Source organism: Lithobates pipiens, unplaced genomic scaffold, assembly GCF_037356315.1.
Source record: "Lithobates pipiens isolate NorthernLeopardFrog02 unplaced genomic scaffold, aLitPip1_a1.2 Scaffold_8, whole genome shotgun sequence".
Lineage (NCBI taxonomy): Eukaryota > Metazoa > Chordata > Amphibia > Anura > Ranidae > Lithobates > Lithobates pipiens.
Genome location: NW_027507903.1, coordinates 226,094,538 through 226,111,905, shown reverse-complemented (window position 1 = coordinate 226,111,905; position 17,368 = coordinate 226,094,538). Strand labels below are relative to the sequence as shown.

Below are 17,368 nucleotides of genomic sequence, written 5' to 3'. Positions count from 1 at the left end.
CTGAAAAGCATCAAAAACACACCAGAATGTTTCACAAACACACCGGAACTGACTTGTTAAAACCGCGTATGCAGAAATACATTTGCAACAAATATGGGGTGCGTTTTTGTGGTAATTTCCAGGACGTTCCAGTAAGAAATAAAAGAACATGTGGAATTTTTCCTGCGCTGGACTATACTGGAATGTGTTAAAACGCACTGAAACGCATCAAAAAACCCACTGCATCCAGTACAGTAACAGGAAAAGCATCTGAAACGCATCAAAAACGCGCTGCATCCAGTTCAGTAACAGGAAAAGCATCTGAACTGCATAAAAAACGCACTGCGTCCAGTACAGTAACAGTAACAAGAAAAAAAAGGATCCATAACGCACTGAATCCAGCAAACAAAAGAAGAAAAAAAAGCATCTGGAATGCATCAAAAACGCATTGGAACTGACTCAGAAATTCATCCGTTACCAAAACGATGAACTATGAGGACAAAGCTAAACAGCCAATCCCATCAGCTGAATAGCCCCTGCTCAAGTTCACGTTACCCCGTGTGTGTGTCGCATGCCCCGGTGCCCTGGCAGCACACAACAAACAGCCCGGCCTAGGAGAGAACTCACACAGCGCACTTGAACCCAAGTAGTGGGAGGGGGAGAGGGGCGTGGCCTTCAATGTTGGTACACAAAGGCTGAACAGGTTTATTGATGGAATGACGCATGGCGAGCCCCACCCTCCGCCCCGCCTTCTGCATACCACTATTAAGCGAGAGTAACCGGGGAGATCGTCACTCACAGAAGCGCCGCTGAAGGGGATTCTTCCTTTTATTTATATTTATATAATTAGAGCGTATTTCTAGTGTCGTATTTATTTCCGTATATTATTATTATTATTATTATTACTGGAGCGTTGGTCGTGTGAGGGGAACGGATCTGTACATCTGTGAGCATTGGAAGGTAAGAAGCTCCGCAGGCTGTGTGGGTGACAGTGCAGCACGAGGCTGCTCAATGTGACTGCTGTGTATGTATACATTGGGGGGAGGGGTGGGGGGGCTGCACATTACATGGGGGAGGGGGGCTGCACACTACAGTGGTGCGGGGGCTCCACATTACATTGGGTGGGGGGGGGGTTCACATTACATTAGGTGGGGGGGCTCCACATTACATTGGGTGGGGGGGCTCCACATTACACTGGGTGGGGGGTTCACATTACATTAGGTGGCGGGGGCTGCACACAACAGTGGTGGGGGGGCTCCACATTACATTGGGCGGGGGGGCTCCACATTACATTGGGGGGGCTGCCTGCAGGAGAAATACACATTACTCATCACACATTAATTCATTCTCTTCTGTGTGTACCCAATAATCCTCCTCATTTATATGGATGATGATGGCGATCGAATAGAGCTTGTTTGTAGGTGACAATAATAATAATAAGGAATGTAATGGAGGGCTATAGGTTCAGATTCTGCATAAAATCTCTAAAGGCTCTATAGATCTCGCAATCAATCAATCTTATCTATCTTATCATCTATCCACCCATCATCTATAGCTAGCTAAATATCTATCTATCTATCTACAGTATCTTTATAGCTATCTAAATAGAACTAATAATCAGTCTTTCCATCATCTGTATCTATCTAAACATCTATGTATCTATATATATCTATGTAGATAGATAGATGTCTGTCTATTAATCAACCAATCTAGCCATCATCTATCTATATAGCTATCTAGCTATCTATAACTAATCATCATTCTTTCCATCATCAACATCTATCTAATCATCTTATATGTTAATCATCTACGTATCCATCTTTACGTCTCTAGCTATTGATCAATCTATTTATCATCTATAAAGATCTATCTATTCTATCTTTATGAGATCAGCCGGAGCGATCACTCGTCCATATCGTATAATAATATCTCCATGGACTTTTAGGAGTGTCCTCTCCTTTGTACTGGGGTGGCTGAGGTAAGAGGAAATCCGGCACATGGATGGGATCTGTTTCAATAGTATGTGGCGGTTGCATCAGATTCTTGTGAGTGCTTGTAGAGCAGAGGTTAGTGTGAGGAAGCGAGGGAGGGAACAAGGAGTGGCTATGTAATCGCATACTGCTCAATGCTGAGCATCATTGGCCATTTATTCACAGTTTTTTTTTTTTTCCTTCACCATAAACTCAGCCCCTATCGAGAATTTTCTAGACACAAGCGCCTTTTTCTCCAAAATACCGTCTGATTTTTTTTTTTTAACCGACAAGGCGGTTCCCTTTTTTTTTTCTTTTTTTTTTTTTTTTTTAAATAACAGACATTTTATTGTATTTTAAACTTACTATATTTAGTCTAATCAGTTGTAATATTTTTAATAAATATTTTATTGCCATTGATCCTATGCGTATGTGTTTACATTTTAGTTGATCCTTAATGGTAAATAAAAAAAAATATATATATATATAAAAATTATTCACCTGGATCACGTAGATGTGTTTTTGTAGCTGATAACAAACGCGTTAGTCCTACATCACATTAATGCCTTTTATCCCTCCTAGATGGTAAGCTCTAATGAGCAATGCTTGCTGATTCCCCCCTGTATTGAATTGTATTGTAATTGTACTGTCTGCCCTAATGTTGCAAAGAGCTGTGCAAACTGTTGGTGCAATATAAATCCTGTATAATAATAATTATAGCAGGTATATTGCACCCCTTTCAATCAGGTTATAAATGAGCAGTCAGGCTGTTGCATATCAATGTAGCGTCTGAGTGCTGATGATGGTCATCTTAATTATTTGCTTCATTATTAAACTATGTTTTTAAAAAAACAAAGTATTGCAGTGTATGCAATGGTATATGGAGGGGCCATAATAAAACAATGGCCTGAATTAGGTGGGATTAAATATCTGCTCATGGCCTTGGAATGTCTGATTGACAAGTATGGGTGGAGAGGGACAAGGGGAGGGGGGACGAGGCAGACTGTGTGACTTGGAATTTGCTGTATTCTCTATGAGCCAGCTAGTACTTTTCCACTCTCACTAACCTCCTCCCCTCTGTTCTTTCTGGCTCGTGATGATAAAGCATCACGTGGTTGAGTTTCACACTGCAGTATTGACGTTTGCCTTCCTTGCAGGCAGAGAGCCAAGCGCAGCAGCAGTACGATCAGCATCAGCCACACAGACTACATCAGCTGTCCTCGTGAACACGCTTCTGGTCCATTTTTCATTATCAGCATGAACAAACAAGAGATTGGAAAGTTTAATATTTCTCCGGATGAGGACAGTGCCAGCTCCAACAGCAACGATGATTTCAATTACCCAGAATATCCAGCAAAGAAGCTATCCATTAAAGGGTTAGTCCTCTTCATTTATATGCACGACCGCGTGTCATTAATTATGCACAGATATCGTCATAGAAACGCTATATCTCTTATGCAAGGTCAATTGCGTATTAGGTGAATAAACTATTGGACAATATTTGTCGCTCCTTAATTTCAGGTTGGACAACTGATATCATGTTCATTCATTTACAGGCATTATGACATGGATCCAGAGAACCAAAATTTCCTTCTTGAGCCTACTTTAACAAAGAAGAAATGTGAGACTGAATATGTAAGTACATCCCTATCTGTGTCTATGAGCTTGGATAGAATCAGCTACAAACGCTGTATGTTTTTGCCACATCCTTAACGTTCCCTATTCTTATTCTTAGCTTCCAGGGACGACGTCCTTTGGCATGTCAGTATTTAACCTCAGTAACGCCATTGTGGGAAGTGGAATTCTAGGTCTATCCTATGCCATGGCTAACACTGGCATTGCACTATTTATGTAAGTATCTCATTTTCAATGACCTTTTTGTCAATGACGCCCTATTTTTTTATTTTTTGTTCTCTTGACATTTAGTGCTGAGGCTTTCTGTAGATGTCACATGCTGTGTATTTATAGGGCAGTGTTTTCTTTACTAGTCTCCACTAGGGGCAGCATATCTCTGATTTGATTTAGAAAGGAATATTTATTATTTAATAAAGAACAATGATGTACACTGTTTCCATTGTTTAGTGTTCTGAACAGTTTTGGCGCTGCCTTTTAGTTCCGAAAATAATGCACACTGAGACAATACCATTCTTTTAAAATAAAGGAAATATCGCTTTCTGACAGCAAAACAAAGGACAAACCCAGCCCTGTGTTTTCTTTCTTTTTTCTTTTTTTTTTTGTTGCTCTAAGTCACCATAACACATCTATTCTTGCAGCTGGTAGTGCCATTAGTCCAATAGAATCAGTGCTATGTTTTATATAGGTATAGTCACCCCTGTTCATTGAAAACTTTGTAGTCATATTGTACTTAAGCACCCTTGACAGTTATTTAGCACTAATGGTTGGGGTATAACTAGAAATCACAGGCTCCCATAGCAAACATTTAAAAGAAAGAAAGATGCCGTTAAACAACACTGCCCCCCTCTCCTTTAACTAAACTGCATTGGTGTCAGAATAAACCATTAGAACCACCTCCCATATAATGCAACAATAAAGCAAGCCAAAAATGGTGGACCTGGATGGACAGCTCTCCACTCCCAGTCCCCCCCTCTGCCACATGGGATGCTATGGCAGTAGTTCTACCACTAAATAGTGGCCACTACTACTGCAACCAATCCCGGGCACTGCCATATACTAATCATATTCACTGTATTACCAACAAGCAGCTTTTGCTTACAGGACATCAGGAGGTCAGAAACACGATTCTCGCTCCTTTGTACATCATTTATCCTGTTATAAGTGAAAATGTATAAAGATCTAAACCATTTGCTAATGGCAAACCATTCTTTTTTAGTTTTGGCTTCTAAATTATCCATTTAGATAAAATATACTCCCATCTTCTTTCTTTAAGTGTTTTTTTTTTTTTTTTTTAATCACTGTTTAGATTGCTGCTAAATCATGTGAAATGGTTCCTCCGGGGCTATTTTGCATCCTTCAGAGATTTATGTTAATACATGACACAGCAAGTGTGATAACTCACAATCATTAAACAAGTACAGTGCAAAGATGACAGGTTTGGGCCGGTCTTGTGTAATAGTAGAGCAATGAGTCAGTGACACCGTGGGATGGAAGCCATAAGTGCATTTATACATCAATATACATTTTATTGCTCTAACACACCTTTGTTGGGAACTTTCACCGATTTTTCTTTTTGTTTTGTGTTGTAGGATCCTATTGACGTTTGTGTCAATATTCTCAATCTATTCCATTCACCTACTGTTAAAGACAGCAAATGAAGGAGGTATGTATTTTTAAACGGCATCACTTTTAAAAGACATTAACTCTGTCATATGCCCTATTGTTAATGTATATTTCATTTGTTTAGGTTCTTTATTGTATGAGCAGCTGGGATTTAAAGCATTTGGCTTGTTTGGAAAACTTGCAGCCTCTGGATCCATAACCATGCAGAATATTGGAGGTAGGTCATTCACTTCTCCCAGCATCACACCCTGCAGCTAAATAAAAATGTTTTTTTTAATGTATTTATTTTTTTGATTTGTAGCTAATACTTTGTTTATTTTTACAGCAATGTCAAGCTACCTCTACATTGTGAAGTACGAATTGCCTCTTGTAATTAGGGAACTGACCGGTGCTCATCCCAGTGCTAAGTAAGTATCTTGCTTTGGTAAACTTTTTTAGTTTGAGAATTGACATAATAAACCCCATGATAGGTGGTATGTTTTTATTTTATATTTAGTCATTTCAGCTTTCAGTATATTTGAGTCATATTTAAACATTATTCAGCTATTTAAGACATTTGGTAAAGGTAAAAATTGCCCAGCTCAGACACTATAGCCTTATTTTCCAAAAATACATACCCACTACCTAATGGCCCAGTAATCAATTTTTCATTAAATTGTTTCTTACTGTGTTTTTCCGCCTCCTTCAAACATCTCCTATGGGCTTCTGAACTTTCCCTTTTACCCCTTACTGTTTGTTTGGAACAAGCAGTACACGTTAGTTGCAGTTCTGTGCATTGCTCTCTGTACACTACACATCTCATAGTTCATCTCTGGACTGAGCAAGAGACAGTGACTACTTCCTACATACAGTGGGACCATGGAGAGCGAATGTAGTCACCCTCTAACAGTCAGATCACAGCAGCTAAAAAATGGAGATTTGCAGGAAGCTGAGGTCAGTGGAAGGTACTTTTTCAAGTTAAGAATATATACTTGAATAGATTTTTTTTTTTTAAAGCCAGAGTTTAATGTCACTTTAAGTGAAGGGCCAAGCTTGGTGTAGTAGTTCGTAAATTAGGCCGTACATTATACGATTTTCTTGCACAATTTTTCTTTTAGATTTACCAAAACCAAATAATATGAGGTCAAACCTAAACGCTTTCAATTTGTATGCAATCAGCCAGGCCCTAGCACTACATAATTGAAACTAAATCTAAAGGAAATTGAACAAAAAATTGTATAATGTATGGCCAGCTTTAGAGTAACCTGCTCTGAGAAATGTATATTTGTTATATCCTGAGAGCCTATAGAAATGTGTGATAAAGGAGAGTAGAATGTCCTTCAGAAGGACAGCCTCGTAGTCAACTATGTGAGATAGCGAAAAACACATCTCAAGATGTTAGCTGAGCTTAGGTTAACCTAGCGAGAAATCCGGTACTTAAAGTTGTTGTAAAGCCTTACAAACCACTTTTTACTACAGGTAACCCTATAATAAGGCTTACCTGTAGCTATCGTGGATATCTGTTTTTTTTTATTATTTCATTTTTTTTTTTTTTTTTTTTGTGCGTTTACAACCACTTTAACTAGAAAAACTGTTTATCTGCAGTAGCTTTGTATTTTCTTGTCAAATTTGTTTATTGAAATTGAATAAATCAAGAAACAAGTTCAAAAGCGATACAGGAATATAATATGTTAGGATACAGTATTATCCCTTAATATGACAAAGATAAAATTTGTCTTATACTTTAGTCAAAAGATTTGACAATTTCCTATTCCTATACTGTTCAAGAGAAAAATTCTAAAGATTAATAATGATAATATAACGAAGTTTAAAAATAATAATAATTTGAGATTATCTAAAGCATTTAATAAAGGAAGCGTTAAGGGATTGTCGCTCTCATATTTCAAGTAGAAGCAAATGTTTTTGTAATATCATAACAAAGTAGCTTTGTATTTTCTAACTTGAGCAGAATACTTTACTTATTCTGTTGATTCAAAAATTCTATAAAAAAGGCCAATCCCTGTGACAGGCTGTCGCTGCTTTAAAGTATGTTTTTGGTGACTTACCACGCCACATTCCACTAAAATGAATCTCCGTGGGCGAGCACAGTGCTCTCTTTAGTTACTGCCTGTGAAGAGAGGCCTGCCTAAGAAAGCATGTTCTAATACCTTGTACTCATAAGATGCCAAAACAAGCCTTTTACTGGCAGTTACATGCTGAATGCTGGAATATTGAGCAGAGTTTTATTAATACATCAACCAGGACTGTGTGTGCTCTCCTTCAAAAGCATGTGATACTGTTCTCATTACACACCCCAGCTTACATAACTCTAAAAACAATAATAAAATGATCTTGCTGTGACTGTTAAAGCATTTTAATGTTCTCTATGGATTTGAAACTATATAAACTCATTACACAAGTTTTTAAAAAAAAAATTACTATCCAGCCCCTGACTCTCTGCTTTGATTTTTTTTGTTTTCCAGTGAATGGTACTTCAATGGAGATTATTTGGTTGTAATGGTATCTATAGGCCTCATACTCCCGTTGTCACTTCTAAGAAACTTAGGTAAGTTTTTTCCAATGTGATGTAATCTTCTTACAATCTATTTAAATGCTACAATCAACAATTTAGTTCAATCGTGTGCCCAGTTTACAATTTTTTTTATATCAAGTCAGTAAGGCACTCACACTTGTTAGTTTTTGGTAAACCTAAAAGATTGTAAATAGCTTGGCCAGTCATACTATATATCTTTACTAATTGATGTGATCTGCTATTTTTTTAAGGTACATTTTTCTCATAAATCATGCTTAGCTACACATTCATTTGATATTCAAATGGTGCTTGATGTTTTGTTAAGTTTTCTTAAATTGTTTTTTTTTCAGGGTATTTGGGGTACACGAGCGGCTTTTCCCTGCTGTGCATGGTGTTCTTCCTCATTGTTGTAAGTATATACCTAAAGTCAGTCTTCACAAAATTGTATTTTTAGAGGGGGGGGGGGGGGGGGGGCTTCAGGGAAAGAACTTCTTGTTTTAGATCCTGGCTCAGTTTGCAGCCATCAGTGTGTCACTCTTTATTCTATAATTTCTGTGAGGTTGATACACTAAAACTGGAGAGTGCAAAATCTAGTTCAGCTGTGCATGGTAGCCAATCAACTCCTAACTTCAGCTTGTTCAATTGAGCTTTGACAAAAAAAGAAAACTGGAGACTGATTGGTTTCTGTGCAGAGCTGTACTAGATTTTGCACTCTCCAATTCTTGTAAATCAACCCTTGTCTGTTCCTCTGTTGCACTTTCCACATTTTAAAATAAATTCAGTATCCAACCAGGATATTGAAAACCTGAAATATTTGCTGGAGCATGTGTGCAAACCTGGGGACTCATGTGCATAGACCTTATCCCTAGAACAGGGATATGCAAAGCAGACCTCCAGCTATTGCAGAACTACAAGTCCCATGAAGCATAGCAAGACTCTTGACAGCCACAAGCATGACACCCAGGGGCATGATGGGACTTGTAGTTTTGCAATTTCAGCTGGAGGTCCACTAATTGCATATCCCTGCCTTAGAACCTTTGAGAGGCATAAAACAAGTTCATGTGATTTAACTGTACAGAACTTGCTAAAAACTAGAACGTTGGTTTGTGTGGACTTATCTCTTTAAATTACCACTCTTGTGTAGAGCTTTTGCAACATATACAGTAGGTATAGTTGCAACATAGTTCAAAAGTAGGTAATATGCATGACCTTAAACCATTTAGTCTCATACAGCTATAAGGTTTTAGGTGTTCGTTCGTACTGATCTGACTGGGTACAAATGTTTTCCAATTTGTTTAGAGTTTATTGAAAATGTTATATTATATTTACAGGTAAAAAGCTTTTGTGTATGTTATTATTCCATAAATTGTGTGTCTTGCTACCTTTTTGTCATTTGTTGGGGTTGGCTGATGTAACATAGAAGCTTCAGTTTTTTATACTGACATTGTAATGATAAGTTGGTTTGGTAAAGACAGTAGGAGTGTCTATGACATTGCTTTTATCTAATAATATTTACCAAAATCACCTCTTTGATCATTTTTATGTTTGCCTTTTTAGGTTATCTACAAGAAATTTCAAATTGCTTGCCCTCTCTTACTTGAAAATGATGCCCTCAACATGACTTTAAACCACACGTTGACCCACTTGACCACACATGCCCCAATACACAGTGTTGAGTTGAACGAGACCATTGATGACGAAATGTGCAAACCAAAATACTTTGTTTATAACTCACAGGTAACAATGTCTCTTTAAAGTTGGCCAATTTTTAGGCAGTGGTCATTGACCCTAGGGATTTTAGGTTGTTTTTATCTGTATAATTACATTTTTGTCTATTTTCTGTTCCAGACGGTATATGCTGTACCCATCCTGACGTTCTCCTTTGTCTGTCACCCAGCTGTCCTTCCAATTTATCAGGAACTTAAAGGGTAAGATCTGTTCTATTTTAAGCCAGTAAAAGAACATTGACTGCCAATGAGCCTGTACTAAAAGTATCCTATTCTCTCTCCGTAGCCGAAGCCGTAGAAGAATGATGAATGTTTCAAACGTGTCCTTTTTCGCTATGTTTATCATGTATCTGCTGGCTGCTCTCTTTGGATATTTGACTTTCTATGGTAATTATACAAATTACAAGTTGCAAATTCATATGTTTTCCATGAAAAATAAATTCTGAGGCTTCTTATATGTTCTGCCAGTAGATTATAATCACAAAATGAAACCTGTTGTAACTAAACTCCCAGCAGCCTGGTTTGGAAAATTTTGTCCTTTTAGTCCCCTTTTATTTAATTTTCACATGTTGTGGCAGAACATTTGATATGCCAAAACCATACTGTTTCATAATCTATTTTTTATTAAATAATTTGATAATAATTTTGTTATCAAATCCATGAACCTAAGAAAATCATAGTACTGTGAAAGGGGCAATTGAACCTCAACTGCGCAAATTCCGCACCATGTAAAAAAAAACAACAACAAAAAAAGCTGCTCCCTGTAAAAGTTAAAAAACACCTTAATAGATAGTAGAGAGCGCCCCTAAATTATTGTCACTATCTAAGAAAATCATAGTCTAACCTTTTCATTCTTGATGAGCAAAATTTGTGGGCTTGGACCCAGATTCACAGTGAATCGGTTGATCTGTGTTTTTCTGGTTAAGGTTCAATGGTTCACAAGCACAGTAAATCTGAAAGAATTTTCTTTTGATACCATTCATAATATAATATGGTCTGTCCATATCACATACTGCCACCTTCAAAAAGATCAAGTATTTTGAGAAATATGATGTCATAATGACTTATTGAGTATCAAGGGAAATTAGTTCAATCAAGTACTTGACAAATATTTATTGTATCATAAAAGCCAACTTCACCCTAAATTGCTACTTCAGTTTTGCATGCTTTTGCAGAGAATTCCGTTGTAAAATATGCCTACCAGAACACAGCGAATACAAGGTTAAATGGTATCATCACATTCCCCTAATCATGGATTCTTCACAAAGTTAAATAAATAATTTTAGGGTTAAGCTGCAAAAAGTGGCGCTATGTTACGGCTTCGTAGTAAGGTAGCAGAGACAAAGTATTCTGGGAGAATGTTGCTGTGCTTGTTTTTTGGAAAGTCAGTGATTCAATACCAACACTATAAAGTTAGTTTTGTATGGTGTTTTTCTTTTAATTTATTATAACATTAATAAACATATGCAATACTTTGCATTTACTGATGTGTTGCATAGAAATCATGATGTCAAAACTCTACTATATGTAAAAACCTTTTTTTTTTTAAATATATATCATACTAAATACGTGCTCTTTTTATTGTCCACAGGACGGGTTGAGCCAGAGTTACTCCACACATACTCCAAGGTTCCAGGAGCTGGAGTTATATTTGTCATTGTGCGCCTGGCTGTTCTCATGGCTGTCACCTTAACTGTTCCTATTGTTATTTTCCCAGTAAGTGCTGTTATTTTTTTGTGTAAATAATTAAAATACATTTTGATGATCACCTTCAAATGTATTATATCTAAATTAGCAAAGAATCTGCATTGGTATTTGCATTTATCAATAACCATAGGTTCAATATTACTCCAAAAAGTATTTTAGACTTTATCAGAGATAGTACAAATCCAATTAAAAATAAAGCACACATGGAAAAGCTGACTGCAAATGTGTACTTGCACTTTGTAGTAGTAGTGATATTAATCATAATATTAAATGCTATAAAAATAGCATTGTAGGGCAGAGGGTATTATAATGCAAACTATGTTGGATAAGTTTACTGCATCTGTAGAATAAAAGTTTTTATATTGTCACTTGTTATATTATTTTTATTTTTTTATGTGCTGTTTTCTTTATACCTAACTTGGCTTTGTTTTCTATTAGATCCGTAGCTCCATCATTCAGCTGTTGTGCTCTGGAAAGGAGTTTGCATGGTGGCGCCACATCCTGATCACACTTGTCATTCTGGCATTCACCAATTTCCTGGTCATTTTTGTCCCAACCATCAGAGATATCTTTGGATTCATTGGTGAGTTATTGCAAAAACAACCACTCTGTTTATATTTCTCTACACTGCTTTGTAGTTAGCATCAAATACCTGGTATTTCCTTAAGGGTAAATGATTTGCATAGTGCAGGAAAAAAATGATGCCTGCCAGTAAATAGAGAAGGAGGAAAACACTGACATCTCAGAGTACAGCAGGAAAAATACTAGCAGCAATTTGTTAATCAGAATACCAGGTTAATAATGTGTTATGTAGATGGGATTTTTTAAAATCATCTCCTTGTGTAGAAACTAATGAATTTTTCTTTTTTGTGTCACAGGTGCCTCTGCTGCTGCTATGCTAGTATTTATTCTGCCATCAGCATTTTACCTCAAGCTAGTGACAAAGGAATCCAGTAGATCAGTGCAGAAGATTGGGGTAAGTCTCCTATTATGTTGTTGATGGTTTTGTAGAGCAACAGCCAGAAGTGTATAATCATAGTGTATACATATGTCTTTAGGGTGAGCATATACCTGAATGTTTTGATTGCAATTCTCCATCTTACTACAAAGTGGGGCATTTACTAAAAGGGGTGAACTCACAATCTGGTACAGCTGTGCATGGTAGCCAATCAGCTTCTAACTTCAGCTTTTTCAGTTAAACTTTGACAATAAAACCTAAGAGCTGATTGGTTTCTATGCAGAGCTGCACCAGATACTGCACACTCAAGTTTTAATAAATCAACTCAAAAGTGTGCTTCTAATAGCTTCGATACATTCAAAATGTCCAGTTTAAGATGCAATTAGGCACCTTTGAACACTAAAAACAAATGTCACCACTCTAATTTTACTCTGGTCAATCAGGGTTGAACATTTTTGTACATTTTCTGTTTGAAGGGGCCTTAAAATATTTCTTTACTGCCAATACTAAAATGTGCATTTTTCTAACTAGGTGTACTAATAGAAACATCTACTGCCAGCTTAAAAATGATGACCATATATAACCATACTTGCTCCTAGCCTTAGTTGTTTAACTAGTTCAACGATACGTGGCAATAAGCCCTCTGAGAATTCAGATGAGACTATAGCCTAGTGCACACTAACAACCCGATGTTAGTACCACGATCTTCCCCTCTGAGTTATTGTGTTCTAACAGGGACACAGCCCTCCCCCCAGAACACTTTGGTCAATGGCTGAGATTGCTGATCAGGAGCCAGTTGGCTGCCAGTTTTGCAGCATGCCCCTTCGAGAGAAGCCAACTGAAAGGCCACCTTGTTTTGGACCGGCTGCTATACACATGAGCTGAATGTTGCCTGACATTCAGGCCTATGTGTACTAGACTTAAGGCATTTTCATACTGTGAAACACTCACACTGATGGGAAGAATAAAGGGGTATAGAATAGTTTATTATTATTATACAGGATCTATATAGTGCCAACAGTTTGCACAGTGGCAGACAGTACAGTTACTACACAATTCAATACAGGAGGAATCAGAGGGCCCTGCTCATTAGAGCTTACAATCCAAGAGGGAGGGTTAAGTGATACTAAAGGTAATAACTGTGGTGGATGAATTGATCGAGAAAATAGAAGTAAAGTTGAGGTAGGATAGTCTTCTCTGATGAGATGGGTTTTCAGGGATCACCTAAAGGTGGACAGAGTAGGACAGGGATTTGCAATTAGCAGACCTCCAGCTGTTGCAGAACTACAAGTCCCATGAGGCATAGCAAGACTCTGACAGCCACAAGCATGACACCTAGAGCCAGAGGCATGATGGGACTTGTATTTTCGCAACAGCTGGAGGTCTGCTAATTGCATATCCCTGGAGTAGGACATAGTCAAACAGATTAGTGTAGGAAGTTCCGGAAAATGGAGAGGCTCAGAAAAGTAGTTTGCCATAGATCACGGTGATAGTAATTAGATTCAGTTTGAAGTGGATGCTAAAAGCAGCAGCATAGTTACATAGTTGATCTGTGAAGGAACAGAGAAGAGATGTAAATTTGTGTTAATTCGTAAAATGTATGATAAGATTGTTTTTTTTAGCGTTGGGCATTGTGGCATATTTTTTATGATCATAGTGATCTTCCAGATAAAATGACGACTTTCTTGTATTTCTTTGTAGGCTACACTATTCCTCATCAGCGGCTTTGTGGTGATGATTGGAAGCATGACCCTGATTATTCTTGACTGGATCCACAGTGCTTCTGACAAACACTAGATGACTTGGTGAGCAAGTCCTTTCTTGAAGTGGAACTGTTCACTCCCAACCTTTCTACAGAGAATGAAATGTAACCGTTGCTTGCAGTTTCTACTTCAAGACACCCATTCTTGTAGAACAAAAAGACTCTTGAGCGATTAGTTCTACATCTCGACAAGGACAATGCTTTCTTTTATTCCAAAGGTCTTGGCAGAAGGAAGTAATTTTATTCCATTCTGGAGAATGGACACAAAATCTAAACTTTATTGAAACCACATGGATGGTTGTTCTCAATTATTGTTACTCATACTTGTATGTTATTACTTGAACGTGCCTACAGGAACCATTTGAAATGAGTAAATGTTACATTGCAAAAGTGTTCATCTGGTGGACGGGACAGATCCCTTCCCCTTTTTTTGTACCAAAAAAACTGCTCACCAAATTGGACGCACTTCTGAAGGGGAGCTACGCAGAAACTGTACTTAAAGAACCCTTTACTGGTTTGCTACAGTATATTAAAAAATAGTCACTATTTTAGTAAATAGTCACTTGAGCATGGGATACAGTGAGAGAGAGAAAAAATAGTAAAAGCAGGCTGAACAATGTTTTTACTGTCACCAGCTTACTGCTGCAAAGTGCAGTTTATCTTCATACTGAAATGGCCTTTTTGAACATGAAATAATAATAATTTGAAAGTCAAAATACTCCTTTTAGCACAGGTGTAAAGGACTTGATCAAATTATTTTACCTGGTTATTTAAAAAAAAAAAAGTTGATGGTCAAACCTTTACCGTGTTACTTGCGGGTATTTTTCTACGCATGGTACATACGTAAGATATTTAAATGGCTAATTTATTGAAGCCCATGGCAGTTTACATCATGTGTATAGTAGTTTTCAATATTTAAAAGCTTAATTTATAAATGACTGAATTACTTGAGCAACTCTTTTTTTTTTTTTTCTCTTTTCCTAAACATGAACCACAGGGCCAGAATTGTTTTGCTCACAAAATGTTTACTGTGTACATTTTAGAAAGCGTTCTCCACAATTCTGTAAGTGACACTGACACTGCCGATGCGCCAGAAAGCTGCAAGTCATTATTTAAATATTTTACTGTTTTTTTGTTTTTTTTCCTTGCATGTAGGAATAAAATGCATAGAGGCATAAAACCAAGTATGTTACATGCAAGACTAAACAGACTATCCCAAATTACAAATTAAAGTATACTGGTTTCCTACGCGGAATGGATGAAGTGCTTTGCGGAAGCGATTTTGTTCAGGAGCTGACTTGTGCATTAGTGATATCACTAATCCCTATAATATATTGATACTTACTAGATTGGGGAAGATTTACTAATACTGGTGTAGCTGTGCATAGTAACCAGTCAGCTTCTAGGTTTTATTGGCCAAAGCTAATTGAACAAGATAAAGTTAGAAGCTGCTTGGTTACTATGCACAGCTACACCAGTTTTAGTAAATCTCCCCCATTGCTTCCATTCTGTATAGGCAATATGTACACAACAAACTGGTGCAACAATATAGCGCTAATTTTTTACATATAATATACAGTAGATTGCATAGCATAATTAACGCAAAATTGTATCGTACAAATATAATTATCAACTTGCGTACACGACAGATAAAGCTGTTTCTGTATGAACACTCTACGTATATTTTTTAATATTTAATACTACAGGTGTATAACCTGTGCAAAGTGTGATAGTCCAATACCTGCTATTAATAACCAAGAAAAATAACATTACGCACATCTTCGTCATGCAGATCTGTAGATCGCCACTTCTGTCATCTCATTGTCTTCCACGGATGAATATATACTCTAACGTGCTATTTGTAGAACATTGACTCATCAAAAAGCAACCTATTTTTCAATATTTATGATATATGTATAAAAGAACCGTGTAAATATATAAATAGCCTGTAAATATTTCAGTTGTAGATACATTTTTATTTGTTATATGTATGTTTACTGTCTTGATCATTGTTCTGAGATGGTTTACACAAAGCATTTAAGGGAACCCCCAACCTTAAAACGAAGGGGTATGCATCTTGCGACATCAATAAACCTACCGGTAGTGTTTTTTTGTAGAGTGGGCTGTTTAATTATTCAGTAATGCAGTGAAAGGGAATTAAAGCCTGGAGGGGGGGAAGGAACTACTTCACATCTCTACCTGTTAATTTCGGTGACACCGGTTTTGTTTTGCTGTCCCTCTCCACTTTCCAACTTTAGAGCTTTAAAAGCTTACCCAGAGAGCAGGGATCCTTTTGGAAAGATGTGCATTTAAGCCTTTATTGAGTTCGGTCAGCTTTCAGCAGTTTTGGAAAGTTAAAGATGTTTACATAAGTTAAGGTACATGTAAGCGAAGAAATGGAAAATGCAGAATATACTCTACCTCCTGCTGAGTAACGTGTTACAGAATGAGACCCGTGTCTATGGCATTTCTCCATAGAACTCAATGAACTCATTGTTAGGTTTTGTTCAATTGCCATAACTCATAAGTAAATGTTTAGTCCACTCTAAACCTACTAGCAGCCCATCCTTAGCTGTATTTAGCTAGCTGTCAGCAGCAGGCATTGTAAGACATCCTATCATGGTGTGGTAATGCCATATTAATATGGGCTTTGATTGTTTGAGCAAGGTATAACTCCTCTATTCTTAGACAGTTTTTATAAAGACACAAACTAAACATGTCCCTGTCTAACACACTGAAAGTTTTTAAACGGTAACAAAATGGCATCATGTTCTGTAAGATACTGTATATAGAATATTAGAACTGGAGAAAGTTGTAGCTGCTTATTGAACTATGATTGGTTTATTTTACAACACATACTACTTCAGAATTCTAGATTTGTATTTGCTTTCAGGAACCTTTGATTTTGGACCTTCCTTTACAATATAGCACTAAATAATTTTTTTTTTTAAAAAGACTGACTGCTCAAAAAATGAAAATACTTGTGTGTTTGCAATACACTATCTGGTGTTGGGAAGGTCGAAATCATCACTTGGAATACATCTGATGGTTTGGGGTCCATTTTTGTAAATAAATCAGTATCTTTTTATGATTTTTTTACCTTTTTTTTTTTTTGGGGGGGGGGGGGGGGGCAGTAGAATTAGCACATGGTTTTTGCTTGTTTTATTGTTAAGTACGACCTAGGGGCTCATGCAATACATATTTTAGCATCTCTTGTATAAATGTAAATATTGAGTTACAATGAAACATTGTATGAAATAAATAAATAAATAATAACCAAAAAAAATATGGTTTCTGTCTGTTCTTTTTTAGTATTAGATTTGAAACAAAATTTGTTCTATGAATAATAAATAAATATATATTGTTCATTTTATGGCCTTATGCACGCAGGATGTAATTTTTCCGCCCTTGGCGCCTAGTGCCTTTTTTTCCAGGCAAACCCATTTAGGTATGTCAAGCATTTGGGCTTTCATTCATTCCATTGGCCAGAATATT

At 37.0% G+C, this 17,368-nt stretch overlaps 1 protein-coding gene across 1 annotated transcript; it reads left to right on the top strand.

The window, feature by feature from the left end:
* Window positions 1-757: 757 nt before the first annotated feature.
* SLC38A2 (solute carrier family 38 member 2) lies at window positions 758-16,811 on the top strand. The gene is made up of 16 exons (XM_077473037.1): window positions 758-939; window positions 3,107-3,325; window positions 3,506-3,584; window positions 3,685-3,800; window positions 5,174-5,247; window positions 5,332-5,424; window positions 5,533-5,614; window positions 7,670-7,752; window positions 8,070-8,128; window positions 9,277-9,456; window positions 9,568-9,647; window positions 9,733-9,833; window positions 11,038-11,162; window positions 11,592-11,736; window positions 12,032-12,129; window positions 13,813-16,811. The coding sequence occupies exons 2-16, from the start codon at window positions 3,207-3,209 to the stop codon at window positions 13,906-13,908; spliced, it is 1,530 nt and encodes a 509-aa protein (XP_077329163.1). The 5' UTR covers window positions 758-939; window positions 3,107-3,206; the 3' UTR covers window positions 13,909-16,811.
* The last annotated feature ends 557 nt before the right edge of the window (window positions 16,812-17,368 follow it).

Excerpts from the sequence above, each read along its gene's own strand:
- SLC38A2 (XM_077473037.1), top strand. The coding sequence starts at position 3,207 with ATGAACAAACAAGAGATTGGAAAGTTTAATATTTCTCCGGATGAGGAC. Across the intron at positions 5,425-5,532 it reads AACCATGCAGAATATTGGAG|CAATGTCAAGCTACCTCTAC; the intron begins GTAGGTCATTCA and ends TTATTTTTACAG. Across the intron at positions 9,648-9,732 it reads ATTTATCAGGAACTTAAAGG|CCGAAGCCGTAGAAGAATGA; the intron begins GTAAGATCTGTT and ends CTCTCTCCGTAG.